The sequence below is a fragment of the Coffea arabica genome, chromosome 10e (genome assembly GCF_036785885.1).
Source record: "Coffea arabica cultivar ET-39 chromosome 10e, Coffea Arabica ET-39 HiFi, whole genome shotgun sequence".
Lineage (NCBI taxonomy): Eukaryota > Viridiplantae > Streptophyta > Magnoliopsida > Gentianales > Rubiaceae > Coffea > Coffea arabica.
The window spans coordinates 46458264-46476872 of record NC_092328.1 but is presented as its reverse complement, the minus strand read 5'-3'; the positions used below and the strand labels follow the sequence as shown (position 1 = coordinate 46476872).

The 18609-nt window shown below is 37.0% G+C and overlaps 2 protein-coding genes across 3 annotated transcripts; both read right to left on the bottom strand.

The window, feature by feature from the left end:
- Positions 1 to 361: 361 nt before the first annotated feature.
- Positions 362 to 1422, bottom strand: LOC113711574 (uncharacterized). The gene is made up of 2 exons (XM_072068102.1): positions 705 to 1422; positions 362 to 461 (listed from the first exon to the last, which is right to left on the bottom strand). The coding sequence occupies exon 1, from the start codon at positions 1408 to 1410 to the stop codon at positions 727 to 729; it is 684 nt and encodes a 227-aa protein (XP_071924203.1). The 5' UTR covers positions 1411 to 1422; the 3' UTR covers positions 362 to 461; positions 705 to 726.
- Positions 1423 to 4259: 2837 nt separating this feature from the next.
- On the bottom strand, positions 4260 to 12728 carry LOC140015481 (uncharacterized). 2 transcript variants are annotated; one of them, XM_072068097.1, is made up of 4 exons: positions 11572 to 12728; positions 5078 to 6298; positions 4771 to 4987; positions 4260 to 4511 (listed from the first exon to the last, which is right to left on the bottom strand). In XM_072068097.1, the coding sequence occupies exons 1-3, from the start codon at positions 12716 to 12718 to the stop codon at positions 4794 to 4796; spliced, it is 2562 nt and encodes an 853-aa protein (XP_071924198.1). In that variant the 5' UTR covers positions 12719 to 12728; the 3' UTR covers positions 4260 to 4511; positions 4771 to 4793. The 2 variants fall into 2 exon arrangements, with proteins under 2 accessions (XP_071924198.1, XP_071924197.1); XM_072068096.1 differs by lacking the exons at positions 4260 to 4511; positions 4771 to 4987; positions 5078 to 6298 and adding an exon at positions 10748 to 10999 and having other exon boundaries at positions 11259 to 12728.
- Positions 12729 to 18609: the final 5881 nt, after the last annotated feature.

Genomic DNA, 18609 nt, shown 5'->3' with positions numbered 1-18609 from the left:
TGACTGTCAATGAGATATTTATTAGTATCATGCTTCGGTCTTAAACAATGATCACAAACTATAGCATCCTTTGAGTTGAAAAGGGAAGTAGGTGAAAAATAAAAGTAATACAATTAGCATTAGACCAAATTACCTAAGCATTTGATACTTTTGATAAAAAAAAATGATCAACAATATTAAAGACAAAATATAAGAGAAAGAGAGAAAAGTGTCGTAATATAAATAGTATTCATTTATTATATGGACCTGCGGTTTGCCAACAGGACAGAAAGCCTTACAAGCATGTACTGCATGGCACGTAAAACGGTACAAACCCCATGAACATGGAACTCAGGAGCTAAAGTCAATTTAGATGTTGAAATGGTAACGTAGAAACTTGAAATCATCGTCGCATTGGGCTTTTATTCTTATTCTTCTGCATCTTCATGAAGGTCTCAAACACCGATTGCCTTCTCCTTTGCCTGCAAATATTCAGTTGGCTTTCAGCTATGTGCATTTCTAAGTTGATAAGCAAGTTAAAAAAGAAAAAAACACTCTTTAATCTGTATACTGATCAAATTCTTGAAAACAGACCGAAAAAATAATGTATTTCTTTGATTCTTAAAAAAAATCTTCTACTAGTCATTTTCATGGATCAAGTGTACGTCCTTAGCATGATATACATGACAGTTTGTGTTGATAAAGTTTTGGATAGGTATTATTACCTCAAAACTTAGATGCACTTGCTTAGTAGTGGTGAGGAGGAGGAGAACCGTAGTAGTGATGATAGGGTGGAGGTGGAGACTGGTAAACTGGGGGAGGAGGTGGTGGTGACTTGTATTTGTAAACTGGTGGTGGTGGAGATTGGTAAACTGGGGGAGGAGGTGGTGGTGAGTTGTACTTGTAAACTGGAGGTGGTGGGGACTTGTACACTGGAGGAGGTGGTGGAGGAGACTTGTACTCGTAAACAGGTGGCGGAGGAGACTTGTATACCGGAGGAGGTGGTGGGAGTGACTTGTACTTGTAAACTGGTGGCGGTGGAGATTTGTAAACTGGAGGAGGTGGTGGTGGTGACTTGTATTTGTACACTGGTGGAGGCGGGGAGTTGTATACCGGTGGGGGTAGTGGTGGTGACTTGTAAACTGGTGATGGTGGAGGTGAATACACCGGAGGTGGTGAGTAGTGGTAAGGTGGTGGTGAGGACTTGTAAACTGGAGGAGATGGTGGGGGTAACTTATAAACAGGGGTCGGTGGAGGTGAATACACTGGAGGTGGTGGTGAAGAATAGTGGTAAGGAGGAGGAGGAGGAGATGAATACTTGTAATAATCAGCCGCAGTTTCCAAGGGCAAGCCAAAGGCAACAAATACCACTAAAACAGTGGTAAGAAGAGGAGTCAGCCTAGACCCCGTTGCTTTTGCTTTGCTCCCCATTGTTACTACAAATTCTTGTTTTAGGCTGATATGCTTCTAGGTAGGCATGGCCACGGTTCCAGAACCAACGGTTCTGGTTCCAGAACCGCCGGTTCTGGTTCTTCAAAGAGATAGAACCAGAACCGCACCATATAAGATGGTTCTGGTTCTGGTTCCAGAACCGGCGGTTCTGGTTCTTCAAAAAGGTAGAACCAGAACCGCATAGTTCTGATTTCGATTCCTTATGGTTCTGGTTCTGGTTCTGGTTCCGGTTCCGGTTCCGTATGGTTATATACAATTTTATTTAATTTCTTATCCTTACCAATTTTAATACGAATATAACAATATATTTAAAATTTTAAATAAAATGTAAAAAATAAATACAAAATAAATATCATATTTTAATTTTATTATTATTCTACAAAGTACGAAATAATAAATAGATAATAGATGAAGAAATTGAGAGTAGTTTAGAGATGGAAGAGAGAAGATTGATTTTGGTGTAGTAGAAAATAAAATTTCAAGTCTTATTTATAGGACAAAATGAAATTAAAAATTTGGAACGTTGTATTGTAACGTTCCAAATTTGTAACGTTGTATTGAAAATTTGGACAAAATTACAACGTTGAATTGTAACGTTGTAAACTTGTAATTCACCCTAACCCCCAATTTGTCAAATTTAGCAGGCAGCCACCTTTCTTGTTTTTTTTCTATCCTTTGCTTTGTTTCTTTCTTCCGTTGAGAGCCTGAGGACCTTTGTGCAAGTCAGGAGGAGCCCCCGAGAGCAAAAATTGAGAGCAAAAATTGTGGTGGCATCATGATGACCTTGGTCATCATGATGCCTCTACTTTTATTATTTTTTATATTAATTATTTTTAAATTTTTTAACGGTTCTGGAACCGGCGGTTCTGGTTCTGGTTCTATTTTTTAGAGAACCAGAACCGGAACCTTTATCCAAGGTTCTACTACGGTTCTGGTTCCACGGTTCTGGTTCCGGTTCTGGTCCGGTTCCAAACGGTTCGGTTCCGGTCCGGTTCCCGGTTCCAAGTGGAACCATGGCCATGCCTACTTCTAGGCAGCCTCTAGCCCCCTTTTTATAGCACTCAGTGGCTTCATTTTTTACTCCCAAGACTTGGAAGATATAAACATGGAAAATCTCTTTTAACAGCTCTCGACAACTTTAGAAAAGTTAAAAATCGTGTGCGCGTTGGAATCATGGAATGGGTTTGTCCTCAAATTGTACTTTGATAGATTTGACAATCGTGAATATTCATTATTCAATTGTGTTAGGTTGAGAATTATGCTCTTAATTTTTTAATCTCAAGCTATATAATAACAAGTTTTGGTATTATTTTGCAGCTTAGGGTGTGTTTCGTAAAACTGAAATCTGAAATCTAAAATTTGAATCCATTAAATTATTGAATTGTTAAATATTAATCTAATACATTTAAGTGCATATCACATTCAGTGATAAGTGTATAGCTTATCACTTAATTTTGGGAGTAAATTTTACCTAGAAAATTCAGTGTCATTTAATTAATTTAGATGTTCAATTTTTGGTTATCAAACGATTTGAATGTGTTAAGATTTGAATCCATTAAATTTAAATATGGAATTGGATTATCAAGCAAGGCCTTAGGCATGCAATGACTTTGAAATATTGTGTGAATGCTCGATGGCGTAATGTTGTATTATCTATGAATAAAAGACCATATACGGACCCGCTTTCCTCACTATTTCTTTTACCTATCAAGAAGGACGGTGTAATAATACAAAATGGTCGTTGTCTCATTATTAACAGTCAATCTTTGAGTAAAGTAGAATTCGTCATAAGAATTTCTGATATCAAATGCGAGTCGGTGAATTGATTTTTAGGGTAAAGACCCTGTAAAGGCTTTTGGAGGTAATAAAACATAAAAGGTGCATTTGTAAATAAATGAGTCGGAAGATTATTATCTAGAGGAAACGAATTGATATGTGCAGGAAGAGATGTGAAGAGACTATAGGTCTCCTGCAATACACTAATATAACATTCACGTTACACACTTTTATGTATTGATATGTGTTCTTTTTATCAGTTAAATTTAATTAAGAGTATTATTATGATAATTTAAAGAACATAGATATCAATCTATTATGTAACGTGAAAATTACATTTAGTGTTGTAAGTCATCAAATTAGTTGTTGCAGCAGCGAATTTTGAAATGTGCAACTGCTTGTTCCTGATCTTGGGTCTGATTATACCTGTCAACTTGTCTAGTTTTGCCTAACTTTATAGAATTCTGCGGGACAGTGTAGATGAACAGGCTATGCTTAGGAGCGAGTATTCTTTTTTAAAGAATTGAAAAGTAGACTAGTTTGAGGAAAGATCATGATTTTTTCCGTTCAAGGGGGCAATTTTCCATCTTGTCTTTTTGAAAAAATGGTATCACATTGTATAGGCAAAATTTCCTTATAGTACATCAACCGTGGAAAGTTTATGTCTACAGATGATGAAAAACAGAGAAAATTCTATGAAAAACAGGATTCTTTAAGTTGTATCTCTCAATAAAGATAAATAGTTTAAATTTTCAATATTTAACAATATTTAATCTTACAGTCATTAACACTTCTTTCACTATCCAATGACAAATATCAATTGTAGGTATGATATCATCACCACAATGATCACAAACTATAGTATACTTTGAGATGTAAAGGGAATAAAAGAAAGACAAACATGAATTTAGCGTTAGACCAAACTACCTATGTATAATAGTATAATTTTAAGAAAAAGGCCCATTATTAATATTGACTCAATAATATTAAAGGCAAAATATAAGGGAAAGAGAGAAAAAATGTCGTACCATGCATAAATAGTAGAGCCAATAGAAGTGAAATGAATTTATTAATTGTATGGAACCGACTTTTGCCAATAGGATAGAAATCCTTACAAACATGTACGGCATGGTACGTAAAACAATACGTACCCCACAAACAGGGAATTAATTGAGTCGAAAAATTCAATTTACAAATTAAAATGGAAACATAGAAAAACTTGAAAACATCCTCGCATTGGGCTTTTATTCTTATTCTTCAACATCTTCATGAAGCTCTCAAACACAGATTCTCTTCCCCTTTACCTGCAAAAATTTCAGTGGGTTATGGGTATTGTGCATTTTCAAGTAGATAAGCATGTTAAACAATTCATTAATTTATTTAATACACAAGTTTTGGAAACAGAGGGAATACTAATGCTGTTCCTTGGTTCTTAAGAAAACCTTCTACTAGTCATTTTCATGGATCTAAGTGTACGTATTTGGCATGATGCACATGGCAGTTTGCCTTGATAGAGATAAAGTTTATCATGCGAAAGTTAATATATTGGTTTAGCATTATTACCTCAAAAACTTGGATACAATTGCTTAGTAGTGATTAGGAGGAGGAGGAGGAGAATTGTAGTAGTAATGGTAGGGTGGAGGTGGAGACTTGTAGATTGGTGGTGGTGGGGAATTGTAAACTGGAGGAGGTGGTGGAGGAGACTTGTATTTATAAATTGGTGGTGGTGGAGATTTGTAAACTGGAGGAGGTGGTGGAGGTGATTTGTATACTGGAGGAGGTGGTGGTGGTGACTTGTAAATTGGGGAAGGAGGTGGTGGTGACTTATACTTGTAGACTGGAGGTGGCGGAGACTTGTACACTGGTGGAGGTGGTGGTGGTGACTTATATACTGGGGGAGGCGGTGGGGGAGACTTATAAATTGGTGGTGGTGGGGGTGAATGCACTGGAGGTGGTGGTGAGGAATAATGATGAGGTGGTGGAGGGGACTTATAAACAGGAGGAGGTGGTGGCGGTGACTTGTAAACTGGTGGTGGTGGGGGTGAATGCCCTGGAGGTGGTGGTGAGGAATAATGGTAAGGTGGTGGCGGAGACTTGTAAACTGGTGGTGGTGGGGGTGAATGCACTGGAGGTGGTGGCGAGGAATAATGGTAAGGTGGTGGCGGGGACTTGTAAACTGGAGGAGGTGGTGGAGGTGACTTGTAAACCGGTGGTGGTGGAGGTGAATGCGTCGGAGGTGGTGGTGAGGAATAATGGTAAGGTGGTGGCGGAGACTTGTAAACTGGTGGTGGTGGGGGTGAATGCACTGGAGGTGGTGGTGAGGAATAATGGTAAGGTGGTGGTGGAGACTTGTAAACTGGAGGAGGAGGTGGTGGAGGTGACTTGTAAATTGGTGGTGGAGGTGCATGCACAGGAGGTGGTGGTGAGGAATAATGGTAAGGTGGTGGCGGAGACTTGTAAACTGGTGGTGGTGGGGGTGAATGCACTGGAGGTGGTGGTGAGGAATAATGGTAAGGTGGTGGCGGGGACTTGTAAACTGGAGGAGGTGGTGGAGGTGACTTGTAAACCGGTGGTGGTGGAGGTGAATGCGTCGGAGGTGGTGGTGAGGAATAATGGTAAGGTGGTGGCGGAGACTTGTAAACTGGTGGTGGTGGGGGTGAATGCACTGGAGGTGGTGGTGAGGAATAATGGTAAGGTGGTGGTGGAGACTTGTAAACTGGAGGAGGTGGTGGAGGTGACTTGTAAATTGGTGGTGGAGGTGCATGCACAGGAGGTGGTGGTGAGGAATAATGGTAAGGTGGTGGCGGAGACTTGTAAACTGGTGGTGGTGGGGGTGAATGCACTGGAGGTGGTGGTGAGGAATAATGGTAAGGTGGTGGTGGAGACTTGTAAACTGGAGGAGGTGGTGGAGGTGACTTGTAAATTGGTGGTGGAGGTGCTTGCACAGGAGGTGGTGGTGAGGAATAATGGTAAGGTGGTGGCGGAGACTTGTCAACTGGAGGAAGTGGTGGAGGTGAATGCACTGGAGGTGGTGGTGAGGAATAATGGTAAGGTGGTGGCGGGGACTTGTAAATTGGAGGAGGTGGTGGAGGTGCATGCACTAGAGGTGGTGGTGAGGAATAATGGTAAGGAGGAGGAGGAGGTGAATAGTCGTCGTAATCAGCTGCAGTTTCTGAAGGCAAGCCAAGAGCAACAAATACCACTAAAACGGTGGTAAAAAGAGGAGTCAGCCTTGACCCAATTGCTTTTGCTTTGCTCCCCATTGCTACAAAATGTGGTCTGAGGCTGATATGCTTCTAGGCAACATCTAGCCCCCTTTTTATAGCCCTCAAAGGCCTTCATTTTTTACTCTCGAGGCCTAGAAGATGTAAGCCTAGTAAAATCTCGTCACCTTCTCTAATTAACTTTTCAAAGGCTAAACATCTTGTACACGTTGGAATGGGTTGTCCTGAAACTGTACTTTGATAACTTTATCAATCGTGAACATTCATAGTAAATCCCCTTGTGGTTTGGGATTCAATCACGAAACTCCGTCATTATTTAAAAATCTCCATATAATTCCTTTGTGTTTTGGATTAAATTAGAATGTGGATGGAAATCATCCAAATTAACGGAAAAATCCAAAATGTCTATGCTACCCTCTTATTTCTTTCATTTCTTGTTTTATTTTATTTCCGGTTTTTTAAACATGAGCATTTTTTGTTTACCAAAAGTTAACTGGGCAAAAATCAAAATTTTAAAATATTTTATGTATCTAAAGATAACATTATGGGTCAAAATAAAATTTATAAAAAAATTCTTTTCACGTATCAAACTCCATCTTCAGCTTATATTACAATTTCACTGTTGCATTTGGTAAGTACAATTAGAGAGTAGAAAAATTAACCATGAAAGTGACCGTTTTTCGGCCAAAATTTGTTGCTTTTCCGTCTGCGTCTATTCCTCAAATCTCTCCACCAGTCTCCGCTGCCTTTTTTTGGGTCTATTATGTGTGAATTCATGCCCAATATGGTTTTGGGATTTCCTTTCACGTTCGAGTTTAGTCCAAAGTACAAGGAGATTATGTGAGAGATTTTAAATAATAGGAAGGTATCGTAACCAAACCTCAACACAAACGTTTTTGACTTGTACACGTTAGAATGGGTTTTCCTCAAACTGTAAATTTATTTGACAATCGCGATTCATTAGGTAATTATGCTAGTATCAGGATTAAGCTCTAAATTGTTAACTCTTAAACAATATAATATTAAGTTTTTGTATAAACTTTTCTACTCCGCAAATCGGTGACTAGGAAATATTTGTATGAATGAATGCTTGATTTCGTAATGTTGTATTGCCTTTGAAAAGAAATTAGACCAGGCCTGTACTTTCTTCTCTATTTCTTTTTCCTATTAGGAACAGGCGTGTAATAATTCTAAATTGTCATTGTCTAGTTGATATCAATCTTAGGGTAAAGTAGAATTACTCTTAGATTTTCTGACGTCAATTGAGAGTCGGTGAATAGTCTTCTAGGGTAAAGATCATGTCGACGCTATTGGAGGTGATGAAAGGTGCATTTTGTGAAGAAATTAGAAGGGAGATTATTACCTAGAGAAAAATGGTGGATTAGGAAGCGAGATTGGGGTTCATACAATTGCAGGTTAGATTGTATGGTGCAGTTAATTGACGGAACGATTGAGGAACTGGTAATTGGAACTATACCATACAATTGGAACTGGTAATTGTAGAAGCCCCTGATTGAGGAAAGGGATATGTGGTGAATTTTGACCATGTAGCAAGCCATCGAATTAGTTATTGAATAGGTGAATTTTGAAATGTAAAATTGCTGGCTTTTGCCTGATTTTTAGTATAATTACGGCTATCAACTTGTCTATAATGCTACCTAACTTTCTACAATTTGAGGGAATGCTAATTGTATTTTATACTTCTCTTTTTCACTACTTCCCTTTTCAACTCAAAGGATGCTATCGTTTGTGATCATTGTTTAAGACCGAAGCATGGTACTAATAAATATCTCATTGAAAGTCAAGGAAACTTAACATTATGAAAAGTGTAAATCTTGATTTGATGAAGCTATTTATTCGTGGAATTTATAGATACAAAGCTCAAATTCTGATGGTGCTGTTGTTAAATTATTAAGTACATTATCACCATTATTTATTCCTTACTAGTTTCACACTTTTTATCAGTTAAATTTAATTAAGAGTATTATTATGATAATTTAAAGAACATAGATATCAATCTATTATGTAACGTGAAAATTACATTTAGTGTTGTAAGTCATCAAATTAGTTGTTGCAGCAGCGAATTTTGAAATGTGCAACTGCTTGTTCCTGATCTTGGGTCTGATTATACCTGTCAACTTGTCTAGTTTTGCCTAACTTTATAGAATTCTTCGGGACAGTGTAGATGAACAGGCTATGCTTAGGAGCGAGTATTCTTTTTTAAAGAATTGACAAGTAGACTAGTTTGAGGAAAGATCATGATTTTTTCCGTTCAAGGGGGCAATTTTCCATCTTGTCGATCTTTTTGAAAAAATGCTATCACATTGTATAGGCAAAATTTCCTTATAGTACATCAACCGTGGAAAGTTTATGTCTACAGATGATGAAAAACAGAGAAAATTCTATGAAAAACAGGATTCTTTAAGTTGTATCTCTCAATAAAGATAAATAGTTTAAATTTTCAATATTTAACAATAGTTAATCTTACAGTCATTAACACTTCTTTCACTATCCAATGACAAATATCAATTGTAGGTATGATACCCTAAAGAAACTATAAAATCTCCCATGAAGTAGTACTATTATATGTTATGAAATGAAAACAAAATTTATTGCTTAAATTGGATGTCAAAAAATCATTTGACGATTTCTATTGGCTCTAGTTGTGAAGTTATACCTTAATGTCGAAGCCTGTATGATGTACTGATTGAGCAGCCAATTTCTTGAGTTCGTATTTTTGAAGTCACGAGAATAAAGAAAAAAAATTAAGGAAGAAAAAAAGAACAGACGTGATTACAACAATTTTTTGATACCATCTATTTGTAATATAAACATCTGCACCCAGCTTAAGGCAAGGAAATTAGGCATATAACTGTGCCTAGTGTAGTTTCACCAACAAAGGAAGTCTTCCTAATAGAGACCTTGAAAGTATTAATTTCATCATGGTCTTTAAAATACTACTTCTTTGACTGATTTGTACGAATAAATTTAATTTGTTCTTTTAAATTTTGCTAATTTTTTATAATTTTTTTTCACAATAGTGGGATCAATACAAGGTGGTTACTACCAATCAATATTACATATAATTTTCTATGTGCCTTTATCTCCATTTTCTCTAGCTAGTGTGAATTAGATTGGCCGAAGTAGCCGAATTGATGACAACTCAAGTCAATGGACATGTTAGTATTCAAGATTCCTTTATTTTCTGGGTGATAATATATTTATAAGCTTAACAGGAGGAAAAATTGGAACTATATACCCATAAAAAAATAATAAATTTGGCAGGGTAATTATACTCCCGAAGGTTAAATTTTGACCCCAAGGCAACCAGTCTTTAGGGCAAAAGTGTATTTAGATGTTCCTTCATATTATTAGCTTTGTTTGAAGAGGTTCACATGGGGAAGTTGCCCTGTAAGCAATGATTGAAAATGTATTTTTTTTTTAATTCTTTATTTTTCAGATCAATGATTGGATATGTTAGAAAAGCATGAATAAATTTTTATTTTCTTATTGAGAAGATAAAAAAGATGATTGAAAATGTGTTCTTGATACAAAGTGATTGTATCCAATAAGAAAATTTTGAATCATGTAAAAAATCAAAATGCTTAAAAAAAAACTATGGCAATTTCCCAAATTAATGAAGAGGATGCATTTTAGTACTTGCATCTTAAACAAGGACTTGGTATGCTGAACGAATTGCCTATGTTCCTTCATTCACTCGATGTGCAAAAAATCTTAGTGCCCGAGGGATTTAAAACCACCGGAAAAGTTTATAACTAATTTTTGCTGATGTTGTAATCAGTAAGGGATATGTCACTAATTTTTCCCTTTCGTAGTCTAAAGAAATCGACATCATGGAGAAAAGTATTGAGATCATTTATAGTTTAAACTAGTAAGCGATAAGTTATAGCAATAAAGTCCTTAATTAATTAGTAATAGCGTTGTCAAAATTTTTTTTTGAGTTTTATAAATATAAATTCCACTAACAAATTGTGCATTAACCAAGACTCACACTTGTCATGATTTTTCCTTATGTTTCAATGAGATAGTTGTTAATATCATGTCTCTGCCTTAAACTATAAGTACCAGCTGGTAATATCATCACCACAATGATCACAAACTATAGTATACTTTGAGATGTAAAGGGAATAAAAGAAAGACAAACATGAATTTAGCGTTAGACCAAACTACCTATGTATAATAGTATAATTTTAAGAAAAAGGCCCATTATTAATATTGACTCAATAATATTAAAGGCAAAATATAAGGGAAAGAGAGAAAAAATGTCGTACCATGCATAAATAGTAGAGCCAATAGAAGTGAAATGAATTTATTAATTGTATGGAACCGACTTTTGCCAATAGGATAGAAATCCTTACAAACATGTACGGCATGGTACGTAAAACAATACGTACCCCACAAACAGGGAATTAATTGAGTCGAAAAATTCAATTTACAAATTAAAGTGGAAACATAGAAAAACTTGAAAACATCCTCGCATTGGGCTTTTATTCTTATTCTTCAACATCTTTATGAAGCTCTCAAACACAGATTCTCTTCCCCTTTACCTGCAAAAATTTCAGTGGGTTATGGGTATTGTGCATTTTCAAGTAGATAAGCATGTTAAACAATTCATTAATCTATTTAATACACAAGTTTTGGAAACGGAGGGAATACTAATGCTGTTCCTTGGTTCTTAAGAAAACCTTCTACTAGTCATTTTCATGGATCTAAGTGTACGTATTTGGCATGATGCACATGGCAGTTTGTCTTGATAGAGATAAAGTTTATCATGCGAAAGTTAATATATTGGTTTAGCATTATTACCTCAAAAACTTGGATACAATTGCTTAGTAGTGATGAGGAGGAGGAGGAGGAGAATTGTAGTGGTAATGGTAGGGTGGAGGTGGAGACTTGTAGATTGGTGGTGGTGGGGAATTGTAAACTGGAGGAGGTGGTGGAGGAGACTTGTATTTATAAATTGGTGGTGGTGGAGATTTGTAAACTGGAGGAGGTGGTGGAGGTGATTTGTATACTGGAGGAGGTGGTGGTGGTGACTTATATACTGGGGGAGGCGGTGGGGGAGACTTATAAATTGGTGGTGGTGGGGGTGAATGCACTGGAGGTGGTGGTGAGGAATAATGATGAGGTAGTGGAGGGGACTTATAAACAGGAGGAGGTGGTGGCGGTGACTTGTAAACTGGTGGTGGCGGGGGTGAATGCCCTGGAGGTGGTGGTGAGGAATAATGGTAAGGTGGTGGCGGAGACTTGTAAACTGGTGGTGGTGGGGGTGAATGCACTGGAGGTGGTGGTGAGGAATAATGGTAAGGTGGTGGCGGGGACTTGTAAACTGGAGGAGGTGGTGGAGGTGACTTGTAAACCGGTGGTGGTGGAGGTGAATGCGTCGGAGGTGGTGGTGAGGAATAATGGTAAGGTGGTGGCGGAGACTTGTAAACTGGTGGTGGTGGGGGTGAATGCACTGGAGGTGGTGGTGAGGAATAATGGTAAGGTGGTGGTGGAGACTTGTAAACTGGAGGAGGAGGTGGTGGAGGTGACTTGTAAATTGGTGGTAGAGGTGCATGCACAGGAGGTGGTGGTGAGGAATAATGGTAAGGTGGTGGCGGAGACTTAAAAACTGGTGGTGGTGGGGGTGAATGCACTGGAGGTGGTGGTGAGGAATAATGGTAAGGTGGTGGCGGGGACTTGTAAACTGGAGGAGGTGGTGGAGGTGACTTGTAAACCGGTGGTGGTGGAGGTGAATGCGTCGGAGGTGGTGGTGAGGAATAATGGTAAGGTGGTGGCGGAGACTTGTAAACTGGTGGTGGTGGGGGTGAATGCACTGGAGGTGGTGGTGAGGAATAATGGTAAGGTGGTGGTGGAGACTTGTAAACTGGAGGAGGTGGTGGCGGAGACTTGTAAACTGGTGGTGGTGGGGGTGAATGCACTGGAGGTGGTGGTGAGGAATAATGGTAAGGTGGTGGTGGGGACTTGTAGACTGGAGGAGGTGGTGGAGGTGACTTGTAAATCGGTGGTGGTGGAGGTGAATGCACTGGAGGTGGTGGTGAGGAATAATGGTAAGGTGGTGGGGGTGACTTATAAACTGGCGATGGTGGAGGTGAATGCACAAGAGGTGGTGGTGAGTAATAATGGTAAGGAGGAGGAGGAGGTGAATACTTGTCGTAATCAGCTGCAGTTTCTGAAGGCAAGCCAAGAGCAACAAATACCACTAAAACGGTGGTAAAAAGAGGAGTCAGCCTAGACCCCATTGCTTTTGCTTTGCTCCCCATTGCTACAAAATGTGGTATGAGGCTGATATGCTTCTAGGCAACATCTAGCCCCCTTTTTATAGCCCTCAGAGGCCTTCATTTTTTACTCTCGAGGCCTAGAAGATGTAAGCCTAGTAAAATCTCGTCACCTTCTCTAATTAACTTTTCAAAGGCTAAACATCTTGTACACGTTGGAATGGGTTGCCCTCAAACTGTACTTTGATAACTTTATCAATCGTGAACATTCATTATTTAATATTGCTAATTCGTGTACCGTGCTCTAATTGTTAAATCTTAAACAAAAATTTTAAGAACAATATATTATTCAGTGTTTGTATAAATTTTGCAACTTAGCATGCCGGTGACTTTGACATATTTGTGTGAATGCCGGTGATTTCATAATGTTGTTTTGCCTCCGAAACAGGCTTAGACCAGGCCCGACTTTCTTCTCTATTTCCTTTTCCCATCAAGAAGAGGTTGGTAATAATCCAAAGTTGTCATTGTCTCGTTGATATCAATAATTGAACTGTTATATCTATATTCTACTCTTCAACTCTATCTCTCTTCTTAGTTGACATCTAAACTCTAATTGAGACAAATCAATCCCTAAACTATATTTTGATTCTTTTTCATCCCTAAACTCTTAATTTTGACACTTTTATTTCTGTACCATGCCTTGATACATACTTTGGTCGCGAAACTTCTTTCTTTTCTCGAATTTTGCATTTGTTTTTGTTATGGTTGCTTCATACTTGTCTAGTCACGGGTATTGTATTAACCATTATACTTGAGTAAGAAGGGTTTCATAGTTTAAGGACTATAATGTCACAAATTACAGTTTAGAAATCGAGTTACAGTTGAAGGGTACAAAATGGCATGAACCCGAAGGAAACTAGAATTCCTCTTAGTATTTCTGACGTCAATTTGCCTGTCGGTGAATAGTTTTCTAGGGTAAAGATCATGTCCACACCTTTTGGTGGTGATTAAAGGTGCATTTGTAAAGAAATGAGTTGGGAGATTATATTACCTAGAGAAAAAAAATGTGCATCCAAAAAGGGCTATGTGCTGGCAGGAAGGGTCCAAACGTTGACCATGGAGTAGCCATCGAATTAGTTATCGCAGCAGTCAATTTTGAAATGTAATTAATATTGCCACCTTTTTTTTACCAAAGCCAGGATGACTTTTGCTCATTTTACAAACCTAAATCCCGAGAAAATCACAAAAATCGGCAACTCTTGAGGTTTCTCAGGAAACTTATAAACTAACCCAAACCCCCCTCCTAACACTCGATGTGGGATAACTACCTTAAACAGAGCAGCTGCTACTAAGACCTAAAGAGACCTCACTAACCCCGGACAGGTAGTTGTCTTTTTTACCAAAATCAGGGTGACTTTTGATCATTTTACAAACCTAAACCCCGAGAAAACCACAAAAGCCGGCAACTCTTGAGGTTCCTCAGAGACTTGTAAACTAACCCAAACCCCCCCCCCCCCCCCCCCCCCCCCCACAAACACTCGATGTGGGATGCCACCTACTTTCTAGAATTCTGCGGGACGCTGCAGATGAACAGGCTGTTGTTTGAGATGTGAGTATTCCTTTTTCCAAGAATTGTAAGTAGACTAGAATGAGGAAAAGATCACGAACTCCCCAGTACAAATGGGCAATTTTCCATCTTCTGCTTTTGGAAAAATGCTATCAAAATCGTTAGGCAGATTTTCTTATAATACATCAAGCCTAGAAAGTTGATCTATAGATATAATCAAAAGTACTCTTGTATTTTATGAAGGGATACCAAAATTAATGCTTAATTTGCCTGTCAAAATAGCTATTTGAGGATTTCTATTGAATCAAATTGCAAAGTTGTATCTTGCTGACGGAGCCCGCTGGCAATACCGTTAAAGGAGTCAATTCTTGACTTCGTAGTTTCATTTCATACGGGAGAAAGACAAAAATTTTGCGTTATTGTGATTTATTTTGCAGTTTATTTGTAGGATTGTTTAGCTTCTCTGAGGTATAGTGTCCTAGTTTTTTTTTTAATAAGGTGTAGAGTCCTAGAGTTGTTGTAGGATTTTGTTTTCCGTTTGTAAATGCTTACTGCCTATTTCATTTCTTATTAATAAAATTTGAATTTACAAAAAAATTCATAATTGTGTTAATTTTCTAATATATATTACTTCATAATTGTTATAATTTATGGTTAAACCCCCTATTATTAACAATATAATCTTAAGCAATCCAAAGAAATTAATGTGCATACTATATATTTAGTGTACCATATATTTGTAATACAAACGTCTGCAGGCAACTTAAGGCAAGGAAGTAAAATACCAAAAAAAAAAAAAAAGACGTGCATACAACTATGCCAAGTGTATATTGACCGATGCAAATTTCCATAATAGAGACCTTGAGCTTGAAAGTATTAATTGCATCGTGGTGTTTATGCTACTTCTCTGACTAATTTGTACGAATGATTTTAACATATTATTTTAAAGATTACTAACTTTAACATACTTCTTTGACTGCTATTCATACCAATAAATTAATTTAACATGTTCTTTAAAAGATTATTAACTTGTGACCTGATAGCATGTAAAGATGCTCAACCACTAATTTGTTAGGTGGGAATAAAAATGATAATGACTCTGCACTTGCTCAGAAAAGTGATATGTATTCATATTTGGCAGAGAATTAGCAGACAATATATAAGATGCCGTATTCGCAAGTTGGAAAATGGAAACAAAAAGATTAGTCAATTCGGATTTATAGAATGTGTTAACAGCTGGATGGATGAAATCTACACCGAAAAAAGGGAATTTTATTTGATAATTGAAAATATTAATTTTCCATGCACCACTTGGAGCAAAGAAATCTACAAAGTATTTTCGTTAGGAAGTCTCTTTATAGAGAAAAGCATCTTAGCAATGAATAGAACAAAAGGTTTTCATGATTCCCCATTTTCTGAGTACTTTTATTACCATTTTTTCTAGCTAGTGTGAATTGAAAAGGCCTCATGGAATCGAAGTAGCCAAACTGATGACAGCTCAAGTCAATGGATATATTAACTATTAAAGGCACTTTTATTATCTTAATAATTATATAAGCTTGACAGAGGGGGCAAAACTGGAGCTATATACCCAAAAAGAAAAAAAAAAAAAAAAAAGCAACAAAAAAGTTGCCTGGGTAACTAAGGTAAAATTTTGATTCTAGAGCAACCAGTTTTCACTCAGGGGTTAATTTGCCCGGTAAGCTATTAAATGATTGAAGATGTCTTTTTGCTTTTTTTTTTCCCTGATCAATGATTGCATATGTTGGAAAATAACTGGTTTTTTCTTTAGCTTGACCATAATTCTTTTAGCTAAAGTTCTTCATTTAAATGTTGTCAAATTAGGTTTACAGGAGTTGATCAGTCATTTCGTTTATGACAGTAGGGTCTTGAATTATTAACATAGAAGATCTACATTTTACATTCCAAGAAGGGGAATCTTGGGTGTTAAATCCCACAAATGTGAGGACTACAGTCTGACAGGTGTCGGACCTGTGCAATAATAAAAACCTGCTCAACTAAAGTTAATTTTTGTAAATAGTGGTAAGCAGGGTCGAATCCACAGGGACTGGGAGTAACTGTTTCTTTTCAAATCCACAGTAACAAAGAGGGTGTTTTTGTGCAGAAGATGACAATCAAAGAAATTCAAATAAAATCTAAAAAACTATTAAAAATTAAATAACAAGTTACTAAAATCAAATGAATGATAACTAAGGCTCTAGCCAAGAAATAACTTCAGCAATGGTGCACCTAATTGATTATCGAAGCAAAGCCAAATCCAATTATTTACTAATAAATAGGTTATAACTGCCAAACAAGCGATGACAGTCAACCCCTCCTTACTGTGTCGGTGATTAAGGTACGCCCATTAACCACTACTCTAATTGAGAAATAATCCTAGGTACGCCCGTAAGATTTAATTCCCCAATTGCCTTACGTATTAGAGGAGCCCTATTCTAACCAAATAACGCATTACCAAGGTTATTTTAGATTAGCCCGCGTATCCCTCCTGACACAAACCTAATCATGTCAGTTGTCACTAATTCAAGGTAATTAAACAATTACAGATTTAATGTCTTAATTGACAGTAGATTATCAAGTTAACTAATTATCCGGATCCAAGACAATCAATTAATTAAATAATCATAAATACTACAATCGAGGAATATGTGAATACCAATAAATAAAATGAAAAGATGAAATTAAATCGAACTCACAATTTTAGGCGATTCAAAGTATCCGTTGTTCCCTAATTAGAGTGCGGAAATTAGTTCATACTTGATGAGAAGAAACCATACAAAACTGGAGCAAGAGTCGCGACCATTGTCTCTGATTTTCGAGAGTTCAATTCGTTCAAATAATCAAAGGAAACGAAACCTGCATAGAATGGTTGAATCTTCCCATTGTTCCTGCCATGCGGGCATACAAAGCTACTAAGAGACGAAAAGGGAAAAGTCAAAGTTCTAAAACTCCTGACATGCGTGAATTGGGAACTACTCCAAAAACTCACAAAGGAAAAGTCAACAAAAGCTCCTAATTTCTCCTCACATCCGAGGGAGAATTATCACTACCAAAACTAAGAAGGAAAAGTCAAACATAGCAACTCCAAAGTAGGGCCTCTACTCTACTGTGCGGCGGCCTCCCTCCCGAGAGGAAGAAGGCTCCAGCCCTTCGTTCCTTTTCTTCTTTTATGCTGCCTTCCATAAATTACCAAAAAGGATCGCGTCTTGATATTTCAAAAATACCCCTAGACGCCTGTCACTTGGACTCCTTCCTGATGACTGTCAAATTGACTCTTGTTATGGTATTTTCGTTCTATTCCCTGTAATAAATGCCAATTCTTCAAAAGTGCGTAGAATCTAACAATTAATCCACATCAGGTCGGATAATAGGAGAAATTAATAATAAAATAGATGATAAAATTGCAACCTATCACAGTCTAACTAGCTATATGGATCGGTTCATAGATTAGGGACCATAGATAAAAAGGGAAAATTAATCTTGGGGGCAAAATTTAATATATCTAAGCTTAAGCTTGTAATGTAAAATCTTTTCAAATTTTTGTAGGACAAAAGCTTAAATTATGTAGAATATTTTTGAAAATTTTCAATAATCTAAGAGAGAAAAAAAACTAATTTTGTAAAATTTGGGAGGCAGTGATCTTGTTGTTATAGTTCCGTGTAATTCGGATCAATTGTTATATTTGCTACATTATTTGGTGTACAATTACATTATACTATATTATTATACTCAGCTATTGTATTCACGATAAAAGTGATGTATATAGACAAAATATTTCACACATATATTTAGTATAATATTATAGCACAATTGCACGTCAAAAGTTTAAACTTATACAACAACGGATCAAGAAAAAGTCCACCTCTTTCTCTGTGCCCTAGAAAATCTTATAGTATGTGGGGTAAATAATGGTGATAATAAGAAAAATAGTGATAACGCCCTTAATTAATCAGTAATAGAATCTCAAAATTTTGAATTTTGTAACTATAAATTCCACTAAGAAATAGTTGCACTAATTCAAGAAATACTCTTTTAATGATGTTTCCTAATGTCTCAGTGAGATACTCGTTAGGATCATATTTCTGCCTTAAATTATATGTAATAGTTCGGAATATCACCACTACTATGATCACAAATTATAGTAGCATCCTTTGAGTTGAAAAGGTATGTAGAGATAAAAGATAAAGGCAAACCTGAAGTTAGGATTAGACCAAACTAGTGAACTGCATAAGTATATCAACCTTTTTTGTTAAAAAACTTATCGATAATATTAAACCGAAAATGTAAGAGAAAGAGAGAAAAAAATGTCGTAAAATAAGTAGTAGAACCATTAGAAGTTTACTCAAAA

What these genes read in the sequence shown, in the direction of transcription:
- LOC113711574 (XM_072068102.1), bottom strand. Translation starts at nt 1,410, where the DNA reads ATGGGGAGCAAAGCAAAAGCAACGGGGTCTAGGCTGACTCCTCTTCTT.
- LOC140015481 (XM_072068097.1), bottom strand. Translation starts at nt 12,718, where the DNA reads ATGGGGAGCAAAGCAAAAGCAATGGGGTCTAGGCTGACTCCTCTTTTT. An exon ending in CCCTCCACTACCTCATCATT is followed by an intron (nt 6,299 to 11,571) that starts ATTCCTCACCAC and finishes TAGTGCATGCAC; the next exon opens with CTCCACCACCTCCTCCAATT. An exon ending in ATATAAGTCACCACCACCAC is followed by an intron (nt 4,988 to 5,077) that starts CTCCACCAGTGT and finishes CACCACCACCAC; the next exon opens with CTCCTCCAGTATACAAATCA.